Source organism: Rousettus aegyptiacus, unplaced genomic scaffold (assembly GCF_014176215.1).
Source record: "Rousettus aegyptiacus isolate mRouAeg1 unplaced genomic scaffold, mRouAeg1.p scaffold_m13_p_20, whole genome shotgun sequence".
In the NCBI taxonomy this organism is placed as follows: domain Eukaryota; kingdom Metazoa; phylum Chordata; class Mammalia; order Chiroptera; family Pteropodidae; genus Rousettus; species Rousettus aegyptiacus.
The window spans coordinates 222113-240528 of record NW_023416296.1 but is presented as its reverse complement, the minus strand read 5'-3'; the positions used below and the strand labels follow the sequence as shown (position 1 = coordinate 240528).

Here is an 18416-nt window from a genome sequence, read left to right as displayed (position 1 = left end):
TATGGGTTTGAAAAGACATTAACCAAAATATTCATAATCTCGATCTTGGAGGACAGATTATGGGAAGATTTTGTGCCCCTCCCATAGTATGGTGACCAGCAATGCTTCTACCATTTAACAAAGGCATGAAAACGTGCTTTCTACTTTACGAATTCCTACAGATCTTAATTTTTCTCCACAAGAATGTTTTTTAAAAAATAAATAAGTAAAGCTACATAATGTGGGCAGTCCACATATGCCTACAATAACGTGTCATGCAAGTGCGCACTTGTACACAACTTCAAGTCAGGGTGTGAACCAAACAATTAACAGCAGTTACCTGTGGAGAATGGGATTACAGGGGAATTTTACTTTTTCGGTATTGTTTGAATGCTTATAGTAATCGTGTACGATGACCAAAATCAAAAAAAGAAAACTCCAGCTTGGAAAAGTGCTGTGGGCACAGAGCCACTGCCACGTGCGTCCGAGGAACCCGACTTTCTGGGGCTCGTTCAGCACTGCTCCAATGGGGGCTGCAAGCTTCTCCCCGATGACTCCAGCAATCAAATACTCACTGCTATCCTAGTCTCTCCAAGCTAAGAATGAAATAGTCTAGAGCTTCCCTACATTCTAGCAAGTAACTGATAGACGGAAAAAAGGGGGTTCTGAAGTGACTCAGGAGGACTCACGTGATCAAAAAAATACACCACTGCAAGCTTTTTGCTGCGCCTGGTATAGACACGCTGCACCTTAGCGATTTTGCCAAAGTGGTTCTCCAGGGTGGTTCTGTCGTTGAGATAGTCAGGAATGTTCTTGCACTGGATGGCTGTGACTTCCACAGGAGAGAAGCCCCCAAGACTGTCTGAGGTCTCGCTTCTTTTACTTTGACGCCCAGGAGTTCCTCTTAGAAAATCTAGGCGACCAGAGAACAGGCACAGGACCATGTTAGATGTAATGTTTTCAAACAGGAAGCCCAACTAGTAAGAGCAAAAGAAACCTTCTCGGATGTGAGGCCCACCCTGAGGCCCGCCCTGAGGCCCCACAGTCGGTCAGTAATCCTCATGTTCACAAGGGACTTACCAAAAGAACTGAGCTAATACCCGGGGAAGTTTACCAAGAACTGGCCAGTAGGATTTACCATGTGCCGTGCATTTTTAGGGCTCACCTTCTTTCTTATCCCTACTTTCAGTTTCTTCCTCTTTATTCACGCCTGGAAGCCGGGAAGGAGCCAGAACAGACTGACTCGCTCCTGGGATGGCCATGTGGTCATTTTCCCCAGCTTCGGCACAGCCCGTTTCCTTTCTAGATTCCTTGGTGCCCAGACTACCAACTTCTTTATTGCTTTTGATAACATCCTGTATTGTCCGAACAAAGACGCCCCCCCGGGGTCGGTTCAGGCGGACGGGCCGCTTATCAGGAGGGTGCTCGCCCCTAGACAGGGGGTCCAAGTCTTCCGTGGCGTTGTGGCCGTGTCTCCTCGGGGAGCGGTCCTGGTCCTCCTTCCTTTTCAGTCCCTTCATGAGACTGGGCACCGACTCCGCTTGGGAAACAGCTTCCTCGCATCCTTGTCTGACACCTGTTTTGCTAGCTGGGAAGGGGTCCCCCAGAGAACCTGAGGGAGACCCGGGGAAGCTGGCGAAGCCACTGTGGAGACTACCAAAGGCCGGCCTCGGGCCCCTCTTCTCTCCTTCCACGTTCTGGTTCGTCGGAGCAGAGCTAAAGGGAGACGACGCGTCACTGCTGTCGACTGGCTTCGAAAAGGTAAACTCTGAACCAGCAGTTGAACCACTTGCCGCCTGAGTAAAAGAAAATGGGGCCAGCCCCCCAGGTCCACTACTAATTGGGTGGGAAAATGTGAAAAATCCAGAAGTAATTTGGCTCTGAGTTTTCTCTGGCTTGGATTCGGCCCCCAGTATTGGTCTGAACACAGAATTTTCCAGAGGTTTAAAGCTGAATTCCGTTTCTCCAAAACCAGGGTTTGCTATTTCTCCAGTCTCTGGTCCAAAAGCAGAAGTACTTGGGAAAGCCCCAAGGTTAGGTGGTCTAAAACTAAATCCGGGGTTTCCAGGCACACACGAACTTGAAGGCCCAGATGTAGCTACAAAGGCCGGAGTGTGCTCAGGACCAGAGAAGAGCCCAACACTTGAGGTGTGCGGGAACCCTAACGGTTGCGCTGAAGGATGACCTACTCCAGAGGGTGCCGGAAAGCTGGATACCTGTGAAAACCCTGAAGTCTTCCCAGATAACGCATTGTTTTGTCCAAAAAGAGACGGCTGACCAAATCGAAATGGTGGCTTCGTCTGAAATGTTCCTATGGAACCACTGGAGGAAGCTGGGAAAGGACTGGGCTGCTGCCCACCAAAAGGGTTAGTTGGGTTCATCTTCCCTTTCGGTTATTGGAAGGTAATAAATACTCTATACACAGCAGTCCTCTTTAAACGGTCTGGTGGGCGAGGGAGCTCCCCTTCATCCTTTCTGCACTGAAAGACAAACGTTCACATCATCAGAGCTACATCCTGCTGGAAAACTAAAAAAAGAATTTTTAATCACATGTTATATTCTAAACTACTTAAAAGGGGCAAGGCAAAGGGCTGACTATTCTTGTTTACCGAAAGCCAGTGGAGTCGCTGCTTGGAGTATGGGGTGGAAAACGGTACAAATAAATTACTTCCTTACAGAGGTTTAAAGCAAGACTTAAAAAATCAAATCGTTCTACTAAATTCGTAAATTCAAGAAAAACCTCAAACGTCCATTTTTTCTAAAACGAACGCTGTTTACACCTTTCATGGAGCTTCTCCTGACCTGCCAATCTCCATAACCAGAGGATTACATTGTAACACTTAAACATCAGTGTTTCAGTGTTTCCTCCCACGTAATTGTTCTCGGGGGAACCAGGGAATCAGTCTCTCCACACACAGAAATACTATGTTTTGACGGCAGGGAGGCTGCCCGCAGGAACTAGCTCGAAGGTCCAGGGTACTCACGCGGAGAGGCCGTCCTAGACTTGGGAGGGGCCGGGGAGCGAAGCAGCACGACCCCAAATAGCCCGCGGCGCCGAGGGGCCGCGCACAGGCCGCGCCCCGGGCCCCGCGCCTCGCAGCGCCGTCCCGGCCCGTCCCGTTGGCGACGCGCGCGCGGCGGGGCCAGAGAGCGGCGCGGGGAAAGCGGCGACCTCCGCCGGGCCCGGGCTCCGCGCCGCGCTCACCGTCCGGCTCAGGGGCGCCACAGCCCCGAGCCCCTCGGCGCCCTACTGGAAGTGCAGACGCGGACCGCCTCCGCCGCCGTCGGAGCCAGCACCTCCCTGCGCACCGCGGACGGAAAGGGCGGCGGACCGACTTCCGGTCCTTCCCGCGCGGCCCGACCGCGCCCGCGCCCCGCCGCGCTCGGGTTCCGCTCTCCCGCCCGGCGGCGGCGCTTCCGGTGCGCGGAGTCCGGGCCCTGGTCGCCGGCTTCCGCCCCGGTACGTGCGCGGGCGGCTTCCTCTCTCCGAACTGGACCCGACGGGACGCGTCCCCGGCCCGCACCCCGGCCTCCGCTCTCACTGTCGACGGCCCTTTCCTCTCCGCCAGCCGAAGTTCCAGGGGCCGTCGTCGTTCACTCAGGGACGCGCGACTGTGGGCCTTCGTTTCGTTTCCGACGCCTTCATTTTTACATCTTCCTTACGGTGAAATGGAAATTTCTGTGAACGTCTCGGTGAATTACACCGAATAAAGCGACCTGACTGTGCGCGCGTGTGCGTTTTTCCAGAATTCCTTGTCGCTTCTGAGCACTGACCTGCCTTCTCTCGAACCGCAGCCGCAGGCGCCTGGGCGGATGCCCCTCTGGGCCCCCGGCCGTGCTGATGAGCCTGGTGCTTAGAAACCTGCAGCGCGCCGTCCCCATCCGCAGGGCGCCGCTGCGCCGCAGGGTGGAGATGCTGCGGGAGATTCTGGGGGTCCAGAAGTTCGACCTGGGAATCATCTGCGTCGACAACGAGAGAGTTCGGCGCATAAACAGGATCTACAGAGAGAAAGACGCCCCGACCGATGTGCTCGCTTTTCCATTTCATGAGGTGAGATTCGTTCTCCTCGCCTTGTCTAGCCTACCATCCAGGGCAGATTTCCCGTGTTGATCATACTACAGACGTGGTTTTCTGCTCTTATTTGGAAAACTTTCAAGTATACAGAAGCAGAGATCAGCCGCATGGATCAGTGGCCATCACTGGAGGAGAAAAGGGGAACCCAGCCCCTCCCCGCGCCTGCCGCCACCAGTGAGCGAGCAGTGCAGCGCTTCTGCAGTTTTGAATGGAAATCAATAACAAACAATCAATCATGAATAGGGTTAGGGAATTTTAATAACACCAAATAACAGACTTGGGTTAATATTTTAACAGTACGAGAGAGCTGTCAGGTTACTGTCTCACGTAAGCAATTCATTCGAAGCTTTGCACACGGTTAGCAGCAGCATAAATTGGAGCGACTGGTTTTGAAAAGCATCTTGGCAGCTCACTTCAGGAGCATCTAAAACATGTACTGTTTACTCACCCTACAAAAATAAATCGGCAGAAGGAAGACGATAAAATGTTAAACGTAATACAAAGATGCATTAAAACGTTCACTTATTTTCTGCAACGGCGAGAAAAAACAATAACACTCAATATGCAACCACACGTGACACGTGAACAGAACTCAGTTGGTGGACTGGACTTTATGGTCCTTAAGTAGGAAAATGTGGAAGGTTGTTAGTTTCGGACAAAATACTCAGCAGAGAGAACAGAAATAGAACACCATCCATGTGGCGGTTTACTTCCCAGGAGCTGTAGGTCTGCGATTGTGCATGGGGAAGGATGAAAGAAATGGGGAGTAACTCATTTGACAAGAGGGAACATCTTGGGTGACTCGCGCTAGAGGCTCAGCAGTCCCCTCTCTACCAGAGGACTAGTGAGACTGTGGGGCCTTGGTGGGGGTGCTCCTGAGGGGTGTGCTCCCAGTCTTCATCTCCTCATTTGCAGAATCTGAAAGCAGGTGAAATTCCCCAGCCTGCTTTTCCAGATGACTATAACCTGGGGGACATTTTCCTTGGAGTGGAGTATATCTTCCAGCAGTGCAGAGAACACGAGGACTACTATGACGTCCTGACCGTAAGTGGAAATGCTGGGCGGCAGGTCTAGGCCACGTAAGAGGTTAGCGCTGCCCAATCCCCCCACCCCCCCGCATGCACACTGTTGCCCACGTGTGGGTTGAGACTTGTGGAGAGAGGAGGCCTGGGGGTCGGCGTGCCCTGCGGCAATGTTGGGGAGGGGCAGACAAGGACCACTGCATGACAGGGATTCTAGGGGCCAGGACCTTCCAGCTCTGTCCCCCGCAGCCTAATGGGGAAGGATGAAAGAAATGGGGAGTAACTCATTTGACAAGAGGGAACATCTTGGGTGACTCGCGCTAGAGGCTCAGCAAAAGTAAAAAGCCGTGAGTGTTCTGAACATGGCGTGTGCGATCGAGCCATGCCCTAACTTCCCCCCAGAGTCGACTGAGGGGTCTTCCTTTGGCCCTGAGTTACACTTGGGGCCCTAGTGCTTCCGTGTGACTTGAAGCAGAGACAAGCGTGAGTAGGCGTGTGGGGGGTTATCCATTCTCCCCGAGTACAGGAGACAGCGTAGGCAGAACCGGTCAGTACAGTCCAGCCCTGGGATCTCTATGGCCAGCAGTTGCGCCCCCGGGAGCTGGGGGAAGTTGTGGCCATCTGCTGTCACTCCCTGCAACAGAAACCTCCTGAGGCCACACTCCTAGGACCCTCGTCCCCCTGCACAGGGCCAGGCCACTCTGCCCTGCTGGCTCCCAGGTACCCTGCAGCCACACCCGTCTCTCTCTCTCCTCCCAACCTAAGGAGCAGCTGTCCCCTCAGGCAATAACTGCTGCCCCTCCCGGCCCACCTCAGAGGAGGTCCTGGTCTTGGGGGCCGTGGCCGGCCTGCTGCTCTCCGAACCCCACCCGCGTCCTCACCGCCCACCCACTGCGGGGCTGCCGGCGCCCAGGGGCGGGCACCTGAGCCCCAGCAGGCCTGGGCTGGGCGCTCCCTCCTTCTCCTCCCCAGCTCATGGCTTGCTCACGACCAGCCCCTCAGGCGGCTCTTTAATTGTTCCGACAGGTGACCGCCACCCATGGGCTCTGTCACCTGCTGGGCTTCGCACACAGCACGGAGGCCGAGTGGCAGAAGGTACGTGTCGTGTCCCACGGCCAGGACTGCCCGCCCTGTCCCTGGCTGTCAACGATGACAACCGAAATTGGGAAGGACAGAAAAACGAGGCGTTTCATAACGCCTGCTTCACAGAAAAGACTCGCGGTGTTTGTTTTACGTATTGGCTCACCGAGTGACGTTAACGCTTATTAAGTCACGGTGGAAAGGAAGGTCGGAGCAGAGAGACTGAATCCTGCACATTCTATGAAGCTCTAGCGGGTCGATGTTTAAAAACCTTCACAGGAGAAATTGCGACGGTATCTGTCAGCCGGGAGCAGGCGTCTGACAGAGGCCTGTCACGGGGTCACTGGCGGGTGGTCTCCTGGAAGGGTTAGTGTCTACCCAGAGGCCCGCCTTGGTAAACAGGCCACATTGTGTTCAACTCAGACTGTGCTCGTCATCAGTCGGGTTCTCTGAGAGGCATCAGAAACCTCATTAGCAAAGAAGTCCGGATGCATTTGTCCTCCCTGGCCTAGGGCCACCCTAGGCAGGCATCCATACCTGCCACTCCCTGGCCCCGCCTCCCCTCCTGGTCGCTGACCCTGCTGTGGCCGCTTTGCCTCTCCTCAGCCCCCACCACTACAACCCACAGGCTGGCAGCTATGACCCCCGTCCCTCCCGCATGGCATGGCGCGTCCTCCAGGGACCCCGGCCCCCCCGCCCCTGACCGCTCCTTCCCCCAGGAGGAGCATCTGTCCGTGGGTACTCCTGCGTCCTTCTGACCCATCCCGCAGCCCCAGGCGGGTCCTCTTTCCCGCTGAGACCAGCAGCCCAGCTGGGCCCCCAGCACCCTGCGGCCTGCAGCACGCCCCGCAGGGTGCCGGCAGTGCACGGACCCGGGCCTGGCCACCCGGTGCGGGCGCCCTGCAGCCAAGGCCCCGGGGCACACGGCCTCTCTCTGTCTCTTTCAGATGCACCAGAAGGAGCAGCAGGTTCTGGAGGAGCTGGGCCGGCGCGTGGGGGCCAGGCTGCAGCCCCTGAGCGGGGGCCCTTCTGCTGGTCAGGGGGACACAGGGACACCTCGTGGATGGGAGGCGGCCCCGCCCTTTGGTGCCTGAAGGCCCTGCTGGTGGCGGCCCCTGTAGGGACTAGCCTCCCCGGTGGAGCGACTGTTCCCTAAAGTACGAGGGGAACCTGTCTGCATACAGACACATTGCTGTGAATAAAACAGCTCAACGCTCTCAGAATCTCAGAAGGCGTGGTGGTGTGCCTGGCCGTCCCTCCCCTGTCCTGCCTTCAGGGACCAGGCCTTTCTCTCGGTCCGGCCTCTGCTGGTCCTGCCTCTGCGGCACCTCTGGAGCAGGGAGCGTGCTGCCCGGGGGCGTGCGGTGGGAGCAGAGGGGACAGTCCCTGGGCCCGCCCTCCTCCATCTCCCGCCGACGCAGCGCAGGGAGCTACAAAGGCGTCATGGCCGCGGCAGCCTCCCGGGGACCCTCTTTGGCCCTCAAACCCAGTGGTGCTATGAGTCCGAGAATTTGGTTTCCCCCATGAGTCCATTTTAGAAATGAGGAGCCGCGTTCACCGCCGGATCTGTGTCCTATCAGCCTGCACTGCCCCGGCCCTCAGGGACGGCGACCCGGGCCTGTGCTATTCCCGGGTCACCGTTGGCTCCCACAGCCTGCTTGTAGCCAGTGTAAAGTCAACGCAGAGACTCACAAAGCTCTCGGCTCCAAAATCCTTAGGAGACTGAAGGGGTCCTGAGGCCTGCTGGTCCTGTCGCATCCGGGCACAGACGTGGTCTGGGGGTGCCAGGGTGCGAGGTCCGGCTTTAGGGGTGATGCCAAGTCTCCCTGGCCCCACAGCCCGCAGCACGACCCGGGGCCCAGACCTTGACCGGGCGCCCCCCGACCGCTCCCCCTGGCCGGGCGCCCGTGCACGCGCCGCGGCCCCTCTGCGTTCCTCCTGGCACCAGGCACCGCGTTCACCGTCCCCTTGGCTGCGTGGCGACTGCCGGTGTCTGTGCCCTTTTCCATTGGTTTTTCTTTTTCCCAATTGACTCCAAGGTTTTTATACATCCCTGAAAGTAGGGAATGCGGCCACGTGTCCTTGTGATCCAAGTCTGGGAAAGGCCACCCCGTCCCCCCAGCGGCCATCGCCCGCTGCCTGACTGCGGGGCTGCCACGCCGTCTCCTCCCCCGGGCGCCGGTGCCCCTGCTGTCCAGGCCGCGGCGAGTCCACAGCCCCAGTGTCCACCCACAGGTCCCTCCTGCTCCAGGAGGCCACGGGCCCCACGGCCCTCTGCCCTGCATGTGCCCAGACCCGGGTCCCCGAGCCGCAGCAGGCCCACGACAGCCGAGGCTCCGGCCCCCCGCACAGTGCCCACTTCACAGGGCTCCCACGTTGAACACCTGCCGTCTTGGACAGGCGGGCACCCGCCAGGGGGCTCGGGGCTCAGCCGTTCAGAGAAAACTGCCCACGGCACGAGTTGGTGCAGACCCCGGGAGTTACAGCTCAGTCCTACAAGACTGGCCCCTACTCTCGACCGGGGTACCCAACTTTGCTACAAATCAGTGTTTCCCACAATCCCCTCCTCCAACTCAATAATTTGTGAGACCAGCTCACAGAATCCAGGCAAACGCCCATTGTTACCAAAGCTGCAGGTGACAGATGGCCCGATGCGGGGCGCACAGGGCGGGGTCTAGGAGGGTCCTGACACAGGGGCTTGTCTCCCCCGCCCCCACAGTCACCAACCCTATCGTCCTGGGGTTTACAGAAGTCCCACCCCCGAGGCAGGATGGACTGTCACTCTTGGCCACTGTCAGCCCGGGGGGCAGGGCGGGGCTGCGAGGTCCAGCTGTCTCCTCTGTGGTGGTTCCCCTGGCGACCAGCCCCCACCCGTAGGCCTCAGGTCTGCTCATTAGCATCATGTTAGGCGAGGCTGGAAGGTCCCACTGGGAACAACAAGCTGTGCCTCCCACACCGTCACCCCGGGGTGACAGGGTTTTAGAAGCTCTGCCAGGGACCAGGGCACGGCCCAGCTCTGTGTTTCTCATGTCACAGTGTCAAAGGCCCCGGCCACTGCACACCAGGCACCTGGACCCAGGACCCCCCCCCCGGGGAGCCCCACCCCACTTCCAGGGCCGCTCAGACCTCTTCAGCTTCAGCAGGCTGGCCCGAGAGGGGCCGCGGGGGACTGAGTCCACCTCGGCTCACCCTCCCACCGGCTCGCCCGCTGTGTGTCGCCCTGGTCCACAGCGCCCGACTCTGCACGCAGGTACGTGGTTCTTCATGCCCGTGGACCCAGCAAAGCCGTGTGTGAGGTGCAGAGACACATATACTGGTCCCTGCCCCCAGCTCCCGGCACCGGGCTCCGAAATCCCGTGGGGTTTCCCGGTGCCAGGAGCCCCTTTCATCCTCATGAGGTGACTCTGGGCGGCTCCTGGGTGGCAGCTGTGATGGAGGCTGCGACTCTCAGCTCCGCCCTGCCCTCCACAGGGGAGGGGGCGGGGCTGGGGACAGAGATGTGTATGGTTTTGAGGCCCACAGAGGAAGCCCCATTACCTCGGAGGCACGGCTTGTTATTCCCAGTGGGACCTTCCAGCCACACCCACACCAGAAGGGTGAGGCCCTCAAGCCCACGGGGACGGGGGCCCGGCACCCCCCGGCACCGGGGCCCCTGTGCCTCGCTGTGTGTCTCTCCATCAGACTGTTCTCTGCGTCCTTCACCTCGTCCTCAACGAGCAGGCGAGTACAGGCAGGAGTTCCACGGAGCTCCGTGAGCTGCTGCAGCCATCGACGTGGCCGAGGAGGGGTCCTGGGGACCTCCGACCTGCAGCCGGAGGCCAGGAGCACGGGTGGCGGCATGGGTTTGTGGTGGGCATCGGAAGCCATGGAAGCAGAGGGACAGACTCGTGGGACTGGGCTGCATTCTGTGGGGTCTGACAGTCGCTCTGGGCGGACAGGGTGGAAACTGAGTGAGTCGTAGGGCACCAGCGGAGTCTCAGCACTGCCGTGGGGGAAGCCCGGACGTGCGCCCAGCGGCGCCACAGGGGGGTGCTCTGTGTGAGTGGAGGTCACCCACGGGAACACACAGCAGGAGGGGGAGCGAGGGTCTCCCACGCAGGGGGTGCACCGAGCTACCAGGCCATCCCAAGGCAGCCCACTTCTGTTGAGCTGCTTCCCTCTCTTGAATCAATTTTGTCGATCAGTGAGGCCAAAGAGAAGAGCCACGTTAGGAAAAGTTAGTGTGGAGCGGCCAGACCCTTGCTTGGCACGTTCCCCGAGAGACGTGGCTGTGGGCACCGTGCGCACCTCTGCGGAGCCCGCCAGCGTCCAGCCGGCCCGAGGGAGTGGACACAAGCCTGAGGACATCGTGCTTCCCATCACGGTGCTGCAGGAGCCCCCGAGAGCGGTGGACAGGGCTCCTGCTGTGCAGAGACAGATAATTCACCCCAAAGGGGCCGTGAAAGCATGCGCAATGCTAAACAGGACGTTGACTTGCAAGCAGCATTAAAACATCGAGATCTCAGAAAAAAGCAGCAAAAAGCAGAGGAGAAAAGGTAACCAGTTCACGTGGGTCTCGCAGCTGGGGCAGAGCGCCGGCGCCCCGGGCCTCCGGAGGAGGAGCGCCCGGAAGCCTGGGATCGTCCCTGTCCCCTGGCGCCCGCCACAGTCACTGGAGCCGGCCTCCTTCAAGCCGCCCCCTCCCCCGCCGCTTTCGTTCTCCCACTGGAAGGTCTGCATTTCCTGCGGCTAACGACCCTTCTCTCCCCTGTGGCGGAACCCCTGCTTCCTCGTGGTCCTCAGAGTCCGGGGTCCCGGGACCACTGCCCGGCTTTCGCCAGCTTTCCCAACAAGGCCCTGGCTGGGAGGACCAGGACCAGGTGGCGCTGGGGCTCACAGGCCGGGAGCCTGCCCAGGCAGCGCGCCGTGAGACGCTGCCCTAAAGGGAAGGCAAGAAAGATGTCAGGTGTCGGAACTGCCTGGTCTGGTCCCCAGGCACCACGTGCAGGTGAGTCCTGCTGCCGTGCTTGTGCTGGACACCTCCAGGGCCACCCCTGCTGGAGTGGACCAATGACCCAAGCCTCAGGCGGCTTCCCCAGGAGGCGGCCGTGGCCCCAGCTACACCCCTCTGGGACATGGCGGGGCCCCTTCAGGCTCCTTGCTGGATCCCCCACTGTGGCCTGAGACCTCACACAGACCGGCTGTCCTGGCCCGTCGGCAGGGGTGGGGAGGGCGACCCGGGCCAGGGTCCTCCCCCTGCAGAGCCGGGAAGGTGGCCTTGGGCCCTGCCAGGACTCACGGGCTGAGGGCAGCGGCCGAGGGGCCGGCCACGTGGCGTACAGGAGGCAGGAAGCTGGCGGCTGGAGGGAGGGTGGGAGCTGAGACCACCGGGGACCACGCGGAGTACGGCGCGGGCAAGCCGGCCGCAGGGGCCGCCTGCAGCGGAGCTGGGGGCGCGTGGTGGTGGTGGTGGTGGTGCACGTGGGGCGGCTTCTGCCTCTCCGCCCTCGGGCCGGCCGGGCGAGCCCGCGGCAGGTCCTGGAACAGCACGCACGAGTCCACCCCTACAGGCCAGCCGCCGGCCCCCCTCTCCCTCCACTGTTCCCAGGACAGCAGGGCTGGGAGGGGAGGGGACAGAAGGGGAGGGCCCCGCATCTGGGGACCAGAGTGCTGGGGGCCTCACGGCTGACCACAGACCCCGGAGCCCACACCGTGCTGCTCAGAGCCACACGGTGCTCGGCTTCCAAGGCAGGAGCCGCCCAGGTCCTCTGGTCCTTCGCCCGGCGTCTGCTCCAGGCTGAGCCTACCTGCAGGGCGGGGTGCAGGGGTGCGGCCTGCAGCCCTCGGGGAGGCACCAGCACTGGCGGGGGCAGGGCTTGGAGCATCAGGCTCTGCATGACAACCTGGTGCATCTGTGCATTCTGCAGCAGCAGCATCTCCACCATGTCTGCAGGGAGAGGGGCCCGTCACTGCGGACAGCTCGTCCTCTCAGGGCCCCGAGACCAGAGCTTCCGAGCACACTATTTGTCAGAACAGGTGCAGAGCATCACAAGCCACAGAGCTACCGGCGCAGGGGGCCATGCCCCCGCAGGTCTGGGGACGCCTGAGACACGGAACTGCGGGTCCAAGGTGTGTGTGCTGTGACGTGTGGTTCAGCCCCGTGGGCTCCTGAGAGGCGGCCCCACTTTGCCTCCCTGCCGGCGGGCTCCTGAAGTCCACCTGGGCCACATGGTGGCCCCCGAAACGTGTGTCCGCCTCCTCAGAATGAGGCTGCAGAAATGTAATTAAGGACCTGGAGACGAGATCTCGCTGGCTTCCTACATGGGCCCCGAATGCAATCGCAAGTGTCTTCTTTCTTAAGGGACAAGCAAAGGGTGAAGGTGACAGGAGGGGAAACAGAGACACAGCACGGAGAGGCCCCGAGAGGGCCGGGCAGGGGCCGCGCAGACCCTGCGCCCGCCCCGCCCCCCGCCCCGGGGGCGTGCAGCCCTGCGCCACTGTGAGTTGGGCGGGCGGCCTCCAGACGGTTTTAAGCCCCCTGGCTTATGGTGCTTTGTTACAGCAGCTCCAGGAAACGAACACAGTCTCAGCCCTGGGTGCTGCGCAGCGTGTGGCCTTTGTCAGTACGGACACCGTGACACCCGTAAACACACAGTCTTCCCACAGCCCCAAGCCTGGGGATGTGGTGCTTCCTCCAGGCTCCAGCAGCCTCACCCAAGGGTCACTCTCACTCCCAGTCAATCAAACAGGAACTCCCAGCTCCTCCAGGTCCCCAGCCGGCCAGCCCGCCTGCAGATTTTGGACTAGCCGGCCTCCGTAACCAAACAGCCACTTCCTTGAAGTACATCTGTCTCTCTGTGTGCACGTCCTGCTGGCTCTGCTCCCTTGGAGAGCCTGACTGACCCAGACTGCCCACAGGGCCGGGCAGTGATGGGCGGTGGGGGAGGCAGAGCCGGATTGCTGCGGCAGCTCGGCCTGGCCCCCGGGCGGGACCAGGAGGCGGACAGGCAGCCCCACGCAGCAGCCGCAGCAGAGGCTCTCCAAGGAGGACGCATCCCCAGTGAGGCCAGCAGGGCTCCCACGGACAGTCGGGCATGAAAGGATTCGATGGCAGGAGGGCACAGAGATGGACTCATGCCGTTTACGTCAGCCTCGCCACACGGGGACGCGCCGGTGCAGCGGGACAGAGCCGCCAGCAAATGGCGCAGGGCCAACCTGATGTCTGCGGCAAAAAAAACAGCACTGGCCCCTAACACGGCACACACAGATCTCCCCAGGGCTTGGAAATCCAAATGCAAAAAGCAGACAATGCCGCAGGAGAAACCCCGCCGCTGGGTCACGGCGGCGCCTCTGAGAACGGGACCCCGAAGGCAGCACCCGCAAAGAAAAGCCCGGCGCCGAGCTGTTCTGTTCTCCCGCAGGCACCGCGAGGGGTGGAGCAGCCACGAGGCGGACTTGGCATGTGCAGTCCAGGTGTGTCCAGAAGGACCCACTGGGAACACGTAAAGGAGCCCCAGAAATCAGCAAGAGGTGCACGGCCTGGAGGAAAAATGGGCAAACTACTCAAACGGGCAGCTCGCAGAAAGGAGAGTCAAATGGCTAATAAACGTCCGGAAAGGTGAGAGGGAAAGGAAGACCAGAGTAAGCTTCCATGGCATGCCCCCCCGGTTGGAAAAGCGGAGAACTCAACACGCCGAGCTTCGGTGGACCGCGTGGTCACTGAAACCCTCCTTCCCTCGGCAGCATGCAGACGGGCGGCCCGGCTCGGAAAGACGGCCCGGCACGGCCCCCCGGCCCGCCGTCTCATTCCCAGGCACGTCCCTTCAGCAGAAGGTGACAACGGCGCTGCCGTAGTGGCCCCCACTGGAAAGAAAGGACACCCAGCCCCAAAGAGAACGGGCCCACGACGTGCAGGCTAACGGTGTAACTGGACAGGGTGGCAGGCTGGACTTGGCCCCCAGCAAAGTCCATGCTCGAATGCCCAGAACCTGTGACCCTATCGCCTCACAGTGCTGGAGGGATCTCGCAGATGTGACTAAGTTAAGGATTTCGAGATGGCATGAAAGCGACCCAAGTATGCGTGGACAGATGACCAGAGAAGCAAAGTGAGGTCCATCCACACATGGACCACACGTGGACACTCCGCCGTAAGAGGGAGGGACATTCAGACACTCACTGCCACGTGGAAAAATCGGCGAGGGTGGGGGAGGCTGGCGGGGCCACCACTGCGAGAGGGCCCTCCCGCGGCCACGGCGTGTGCCAGCTGCTCCCGGACCGGGCCCGGGGCCTGCCGTGGTGCGGGACGCGCTGCAGTGACCGAGTGACCACTGGGCAGAGCCGAGAGCACAGGTCCGTGCACCCAAGTCTCCCAGCAGCGTGGGTCACTGGCTAATGCAGACGAAACGACGGTGACCTGGCACTGCCCCACTGAGACGGCCGAGGTTAAAAAGCCGACCGCGGGCTCGAGGACGTGGAGGGGCTGGACCCGCATACTCGGCCGGACAGACGCCGGAAACAGCGTGGTGCGCACACACCTGCCACGTGACTCGGCCGTTCCACTCCTGGACATTTAGTCCAGAGACTGGAAACGTGTGCCCTGGGAGACCCAGACGCGATCGACTGGCAGCCTTGCGGGTGGTGGCCAGACGCTGGCAGCAGCCCCGATGTGCACCCACAGGCGAGGGAGACGGGACCTGGGCCAGCCACTGAGCAAGGCAGGGAACCCGGCCAAAGACGCGCCTCTCAGCTGTGTCGAGCAGCAGCGGCCACACAGAACGGCGCCCTCTGCGACCGCGTGTGCGGGAACACGGATCGGGCTGGCACAGCAGACCCCGTGAGGCGGAAAGGGGGCGTGGGGAGGGGCGCGAGGAAGCTTGTGGGATGGTGGGCATTCCCATCCTCGATTTAGTGATGGGCTCGCGGGTGTGCACATACGTCAAGACTTGTCACACTGCACTTCGAATACATGCAAGTTGTTTGCCACCTCAGGAAGCTGTTTTAAAACCAAGTATTTAAAAGTGATTTAAAAAGAAGCAGCACTTGGACCAGGCCCTTGAAGAGCTGACGGCTGGGTGGGCTGGCATTGGAGCCCAGCCCTCCCCACCCCCTGCCCCTCGAGGACATCTGTCAGGGAGGTGGTCCCCAAGCCACGCTGTTGTCCCATTGGTAACACACAGTCCCCGATTAGCCGAAGCGGGCCCTCAGTGACTCTCCTGCTTACCAAGTGGAGAATTCCGAAGGCAGCGGGTCACAGTCACAGGGACACTCACCTTCCTTGATGCTCCTGGACCTCTGAGCGGGGAGGGCCTGGGCGGCAGGGGTCTGCGTCATGAGCAGCGGCTGAGGTAGCTGCTGAACAATGGTGGCGGGAGGCGGGGGCACCTAGGAAGGGCCAGGAGACCCGCTGCCTGAACATGAGGTGGAGAGAGGTCCTGCCGCGACCACCTGGCCCGCCCGCCCACAGCGGTCCTGCCCGGGTCGCGCCGAGGGGGCCCTACCGGGTGCTGGAGGACGCGCAGCGGCTCCGGGGTCGGCGGGGGCGGGGAAGCTGCAGCATAGACGCCCCTGGGGGACACCGGTGGGGCCCCGCTCGCTAGCTCTTCCAGGACGAGCTGCTCCTGTCACAGGGGGTGGGAGGCGGGGGGGGGGGGGGGGGAGCGGTGCCCTGGCCTGTGGGTCCGCGTTGCTCCGCCCACCGCCCTCCGGACAGTGTGGCCACTCCTGAGCCCTCGGACCCTCTGAGCGGGGCACACATGACAATAATGCTGCTTTTTAAGTTTAGCAAATAATATGGGCTCGTCTCCGCTCCAGCTGCCTCAGTGCCTCCTTCGCTGGAGAACTACCTGCACGTTTGCAACGGCTACCCGGGGTCCCGGCGCGGCTGCGGCGAGCGGGCCCTGCGCCCCCAGAACCCCACTCAGCAGGAGTCGGCCTCGCGCAGCGTAAGGCGCGCGGGGAAGCGCGGGGCTCAGCCGCCCACGCACAGGCTGGCGCGGCCCAGACGGTGGCGCTCGGCCTCCCCGACGGGGCCTGAGCGCTCCCAGCGCCCGCCACCTTCCCGAGCCACAGGCCTCCGAGACCTAAAGAAACCCCACCGCGGCCCCTTCTGGGGGGCCTCCAGTCACAGCGCCCCGCGCCTACCCGGAGCCTCTGCAGAAGGGCCTTCCTCCTCCTCAGGGCACTGCGCAGGGCCTCCTCGACTCCTGGGGGGAGGCCGGTGCTGAGGAGCTGGCGGTGGGAACCTCAACCTCACCTGGCCCAGGACCCCGGGGGTGACCTGAGTCTGAACTTTCCCATCTGCAGAATGGGGGTGATGGGTGTACCTGTCCTGGGGTTTGCTGACTAAAGGGGAGACAACGGGAAAGCACTCCGCAGAGCTCCTGGTGTGTGGTCGTGTGTGCGTGTGTGCATGTGTGCATGTGCACGCGCACCCGCGTGCTTGCGTGTGCGTGCACATGCACACATGCACACACGACCACACACCAGGAGCTCTGGGCGTAAGCCACGCACTAAGCACAGCCTTGCGCGGACAGGATGGGAGGGACCGCAGCAGCAGGCCAGTCCCACGCCAGCCTGTGGGGTTCTAAGAGGCCGGGCTCTTACCTGGCACGAGGTGCGGGTCCTCAGAGTCCCCGTCCACATCCTCGCGCTCCTGCTCCAGCTTCTGTGAGGAAACGGCAGCGTGTCGGGGGCTCAGGCTCTGGCTCTGTGTGTGGGGGGCGCTGGGGGCTGTGGCGCCCCTGCCTGTGTGCTCCGGAATGACCCAGAAGGTTCCGGAGGGAACAGCGCCCCACATGGAGGGGACTGGGCAGGAGCTGTGGGTCAGGCGGCAAGGGCCCTCGTCCCCTTAGGGACTGTGTGTCACTCTGCACAATGCACTTGCCCCACCTTGCCCTAAGGTCAGATGCTCTGAGACGTCTGGCCCCTTCAGACAGCTTTCTGAAGACTTGGCCCCAGGCCAGCTCTGCATCCCTGGCTGCCCTGACTGCCTCACCTGGGCCCACCCTGGCGTGACCCCTGTGGCCCCTCCAAGGCAACCTGTGGGCCCCCAGGCGGGGGTGGGGGAGGTGCAGGGCCGTGAGGGCAGCAGAGAGGAATGACGCAGGTGGGGACGAGCTCTGCTCCGTGTGGCCTACGCAGGCGCCAAGTACAGAAACCCAGGGAGAGGACGGGTCGCCGGGCTGCCTGCCTGGCCCAGCCCTGTGGCTGTGCGTCCGCACTGGTGAGCTGTCTCCCCTTAAACCTCAAAACTCCGAGGCTGCTTGGGGCACTGCTCTGGGGCCCGGAGGTGCTCAGGCCGTGGGTGTGTGGGTGTGGAGATTGCCAAAATATGCTACTTAGTTCTGTGCAAACACAAAGCAGACCAAGGGACCCCAGTTCCTTGTGACGAGGCTAAAGACCACTGGAGACTGGCTGCTGGGGAGCAGGACACTCAGGGACGATGTCACCTTTTAGAGCTGCACCCTTAACCGGGCGCCAAAAACGTGAAACCTGTGGGGCTGGCCGTGTTACCTTCTCCAAGAGTTTCAGGGTCAGCCGCGTCACCTGGTCTGCCACAGAGGGGTCCAGCATCCTGGAAGTGGGGGAGGGGATGCTGCAGGCGCGTCACCCTGGCTGGCGGCTGTCCACAGGAAAGCACCGCTCAGCTAGGAAGAATCGGTCTCAGACCTGGCGGCTGGGCTCGGTTTACCTCCTGGGGACGGGCCTCTGCCAGCGAGCAGGAGGGCCCACTCGCCTGACCACAGCGTCCTCAGCCCGCTGGCGGTTGCTAGGTGTCGCAGACAGGGAGGCCCTGGTTGCCAGGTTCTGCTGAGTCCTCCCCAGGCCCTGCCTCGTTCCCACACAAGGGTTACCTGAAAACACCTCCATCCGCAGGTGTGGCCAGGCAGGCCTTCTTGGGAGGGCAAAAGTGGGCAGCAGCTGGGGTCACAAAGGGCAGAGCTCGGGCCTGGGGGAGGACAGGCCCCACCCCATCATGGGCCCCCCCAGGACAAGGCCCAGAAGAGGCCAGCCTTGTGGGGAAGGGGTGGTGTAGCCGTCCTGCTTGCACTCAGGTTCTGGCACCCTTTACTGGCTCCAGGAGGCCGGCAGACCCCTGGCCTCTCCCAGCCACCCTCTAAGTCGATGGGAGCAGAGCCCAGACACCAGAGGGCAGGCGGGGTACCAGCTTACTGCAGATTTCAGGAAATTCTGGGTGGCATTAGAGAGTTGGCCAATGACCCACCCAGGGACTTCCGGACCGGGTTCAGAGTGCTCCCATCCCAAGGGCCCCTAACTGTCCC

General features: G+C 61.4%; 3 protein-coding genes across 5 annotated transcripts in view; 1 reads left to right on the top strand and 2 right to left on the bottom strand.

Annotated features, from left to right (window-relative positions):
- The window catches only part of LOC107510226 (minichromosome maintenance complex component 3 associated protein), a 36769-nt gene extending 34409 nt beyond the window's left edge, over positions 1–2360 (bottom strand). The window contains exons 1-2 of the mRNA XM_036238071.1: positions 1145–2360; positions 669–892 (exon numbers count right to left, since the gene is read on the bottom strand). Of these exons, the coding sequence (XP_036093964.1) occupies positions 669–892; positions 1145–2360 (1440 nt within the window). The remainder of the gene's footprint in view (positions 1–668; positions 893–1144) is intronic.
- A 1034-nt stretch (positions 2361–3394) lies between these two features.
- YBEY (ybeY metalloendoribonuclease) lies at positions 3395–7379 on the top strand. 3 transcript variants are annotated; one of them, XR_004956161.1, is made up of 5 exons: positions 3395–4030; positions 4970–5098; positions 5720–5796; positions 6103–6171; positions 7104–7155. XR_004956161.1 is itself a non-coding variant. In XM_036238127.1 (5 exons), the coding sequence occupies exons 2-5, from the start codon at positions 3821–3823 to the stop codon at positions 7248–7250; spliced, it is 555 nt and encodes a 184-aa protein (XP_036094020.1). In that variant the 5' UTR covers positions 3400–3643; positions 3775–3820; the 3' UTR covers positions 7251–7379. The 3 variants fall into 3 exon arrangements, 2 of the variants coding, with proteins under 2 accessions (XP_015999047.1, XP_036094020.1); XM_036238127.1 differs by lacking the exon at positions 5720–5796 and having other exon boundaries at positions 3400–3643; positions 3775–4030; positions 7104–7379; XM_016143561.2 differs by lacking the exon at positions 5720–5796 and having other exon boundaries at positions 3398–4030; positions 4997–5098; positions 7104–7379.
- A 2441-nt stretch (positions 7380–9820) lies between these two features.
- Positions 9821–17957, bottom strand: CUNH21orf58 (chromosome unknown C21orf58 homolog). The gene is made up of 7 exons (XM_016143559.2): positions 17647–17957; positions 16738–16798; positions 16276–16337; positions 15633–15746; positions 15405–15516; positions 11943–12082; positions 9821–11673 (listed from the first exon to the last, which is right to left on the bottom strand). Exons 1-7 carry the CDS (start codon positions 17704–17706, stop codon positions 11431–11433), a joined length of 792 nt encoding a protein of 263 aa, XP_015999045.2. The 5' UTR covers positions 17707–17957; the 3' UTR covers positions 9821–11430.
- Between the last annotated feature and the right edge of the window lie 459 nt (positions 17958–18416).

Excerpts from the sequence above, each read along its gene's own strand:
- YBEY (XM_036238127.1), top strand. The coding sequence starts at position 3,821 with ATGAGCCTGGTGCTTAGAAACCTGCAGCGCGCCGTCCCCATCCGCAGG. Across the intron at positions 5,099-6,102 it reads ACTACTATGACGTCCTGACC|GTGACCGCCACCCATGGGCT; the intron begins GTAAGTGGAAAT and ends TTGTTCCGACAG. Across the intron at positions 6,172-7,103 it reads CGGAGGCCGAGTGGCAGAAG|ATGCACCAGAAGGAGCAGCA; the intron begins GTACGTGTCGTG and ends TGTCTCTTTCAG.
- CUNH21orf58 (XM_016143559.2), bottom strand. The coding sequence starts at position 17,706 with ATGCTGGACCCCTCTGTGGCAGACCAGGTGACGCGGCTGACCCTGAAA. Across the intron at positions 16,338-16,737 it reads GGACCCGCACCTCGTGCCAG|GAGTCGAGGAGGCCCTGCGC; the intron begins GTAAGAGCCCGG and ends GCCTCCCCCCAG. Across the intron at positions 12,083-15,404 it reads GTCCAGGAGCATCAAGGAAG|ACATGGTGGAGATGCTGCTG; the intron begins GTGAGTGTCCCT and ends CTCTCCCTGCAG.